This window comes from Aplysia californica, unplaced genomic scaffold, assembly GCF_000002075.1.
Source record: "Aplysia californica isolate F4 #8 unplaced genomic scaffold, AplCal3.0 scaffold00352, whole genome shotgun sequence".
Taxonomy (NCBI): Eukaryota; Metazoa; Mollusca; class Gastropoda; order Aplysiida; family Aplysiidae; genus Aplysia; species Aplysia californica.
The window spans coordinates 291,124-293,321 of record NW_004797622.1 but is presented as its reverse complement, the minus strand read 5'-3'; the positions used below and the strand labels follow the sequence as shown (position 1 = coordinate 293,321).

The window sequence follows — 2,198 nt, the reverse complement described above, 5'->3', positions numbered from 1 at the left end:
CCCCCCCCGGCGGCAATACCGCTGACTGAAGTGTCTTTAGGCTATTCCCAAAAGGTTCGTATGAACAGTAGAATTGTAAATGGGCTGACTTATCAATGTCATGCTCAAACTGTGGCAAAACAACATAGGGGGAACTGCTGCTTTTTCTTTCTTCATCCTTACTATGGTCATTTTCCTCTACTTCTTTTGTATGTTTGTTACTCTCTTGTGAACTGCTGTTTCCAGGGTGCCTTGATAGTCGAAGCAGACTTTGTTCTGTTGAGGTGAGCAGAGAAAGCCTGATTCCCTGTTTGGGCTTCTCTGTTGACATCCACCCCTTGGCACTCATATGATCTTATGCAGTTAGGAGCGCCGTAAAAAGCTTACTAAAACTAAAACTAAACTAAAGACTGTGAATCTTCTTTCGTGGGTGGTTTCTGTCCCTTCAAACAAAAGCTTACTGTTAAAGAGTAAATCAGAGGCTGTACTTTCTGAGGAAACTTAGGTCTTTCCATCTGAATCCATCCATCCTTCAGATATTCTACACCACCTCAATAGAAACTTTGATACATTTTGGTATCACTAGCTATGGTAGCAATTTGGGAAGACAGCACATCATAAAAATAAACAAGTTGATGAGAAACGCATCAAGAACCATTGGAAGAGACCAAAGTAACGTTGAGTATCTGCACAAGACAAACGTTCTATAAAAGGCGGAAATAATGCTTAGTGACCATAGCCACCCACTGACATCGGAATTTCGACTGTCGACCCGCAGTAAACGATACATTTCCAAAAAAGCAAGAACAGACAGATATAGAAATTTATTCGTACCAACTGCAATGAGTTTACCTAACACACAGTGCTACAAATGAAACACAGAGAGAGAGAGAATGTTTTACGGAACGGGTTGTTCCAGCACGTGAGACATACTAATGTATGTGTGAGTGCACCTAGCCTTTGTAACACCTACTGCCATTGTTAACGACCAAGACAAATTTCTTCCTTCGAGATGAACAAAGATTGTCATTGTCATTGTCATGAGGGAAGGTGGGTGGCTTCTACTGTTTCTTTCCTTCTTTTGGAATTATATGTAAGTGAAAAACCGTGCATACATTGTAGACACATCATTCTGTGAAATAGAAAGGTTTTCGTCCCGCCGCTTGGGTAATTTTATCATTTATATTTCTGTTATTGAGTTTGGTACTTTTTATGTCTGTTTTAAAACACACTATTTCTGAGTAGACTTTGCTGAAAAACGTTCACCAAAGGCACAAAAATGCAAATTTGCAGTTTTCAAGAACGCTCAAGCTTTGGAGGTCACTAAATTTGGCGGCCATTTACATTTGTGTTACGCTTACCTTTCACGACTGGCGACCCCCATTTCTTTTAATCGAAAATGTCTCAACTGATAATAAAGTGAGATGGGCATTTTTTTTCTTCAAAGGTAAGATAAATGAACAGCCTTAAAGATGATACCAATGCCACCACATATTCACAATTTGACGAGCGCCTGATTCTACCGCATCATGCCACATTTGTGTCGCAACGCGGTAGAATCAGGCACTCGTCAATTTTGGGACATATGGAGTTATTGGTATTATCTTAAAGGTTGTTTATTCGTCTGTCTTTCCATGAAAAAAACTCTTATCTGTTTTCAATAAATGTCTAGATACTTGGACTGAGGCTTCAAAGGTAAATAGCAAGAAAATGGCCGCCAATTTTTGGTGTCCTCCAAAACCTAAAGCCCTTGAAAACTGAAAACGTAAGTTTTGAGGGATTTTAATCAAATTATTTCATCAAAATCCACACAGAAATGTTCTTTTAAATATATACAAAAGTTGATGAGCCAAGAAAAAAAATAAAAATTGCCTAACCGGTAGCAAAATGCTGGTATCGTCTGTTGTATTTTTTGACTGGCGCTTGATTTCACCACAAGGCTTCACATTTTGCCCCTCTCCATCACCAGTGCGTCCCCGCCATAGTGTGCCCTCCCCTGATCTGGTTCATTGTGCCGAGAGATGCTCAGGACCAGAAAACAAAGACTGTGGGGAGCCGAAGACACACCGCACCCAAGGTAACATTGCTTTAAATTTTATGCAGGTGTTTTTGCATCTCTGCCTTATGTACATAACGGTATAGGGAGAGAGTTAGTAAGTAAGTAAGTAAGTAAGTAAGTAACTAAGTAAGTAAGTAAGTAAGTAAATAAGTAAGTATAA

At 39.5% G+C, this 2,198-nt stretch overlaps 1 protein-coding gene across 1 annotated transcript in view; it reads left to right on the top strand.

The window, feature by feature from the left end:
* Positions 1-1,508: 1,508 nt before the first annotated feature.
* Positions 1,509-2,198, top strand: part of LOC101860829 (transient receptor potential cation channel subfamily M member 8) — a gene marked incomplete in the record, with an annotated part of 11,612 nt that continues 10,922 nt past the window's right edge. The window contains 2 exon segments of the mRNA XM_005102977.2: positions 1,509-1,532; positions 1,949-2,056. Of these exon segments, the coding sequence (XP_005103034.2) occupies positions 1,509-1,532; positions 1,949-2,056 (132 nt within the window).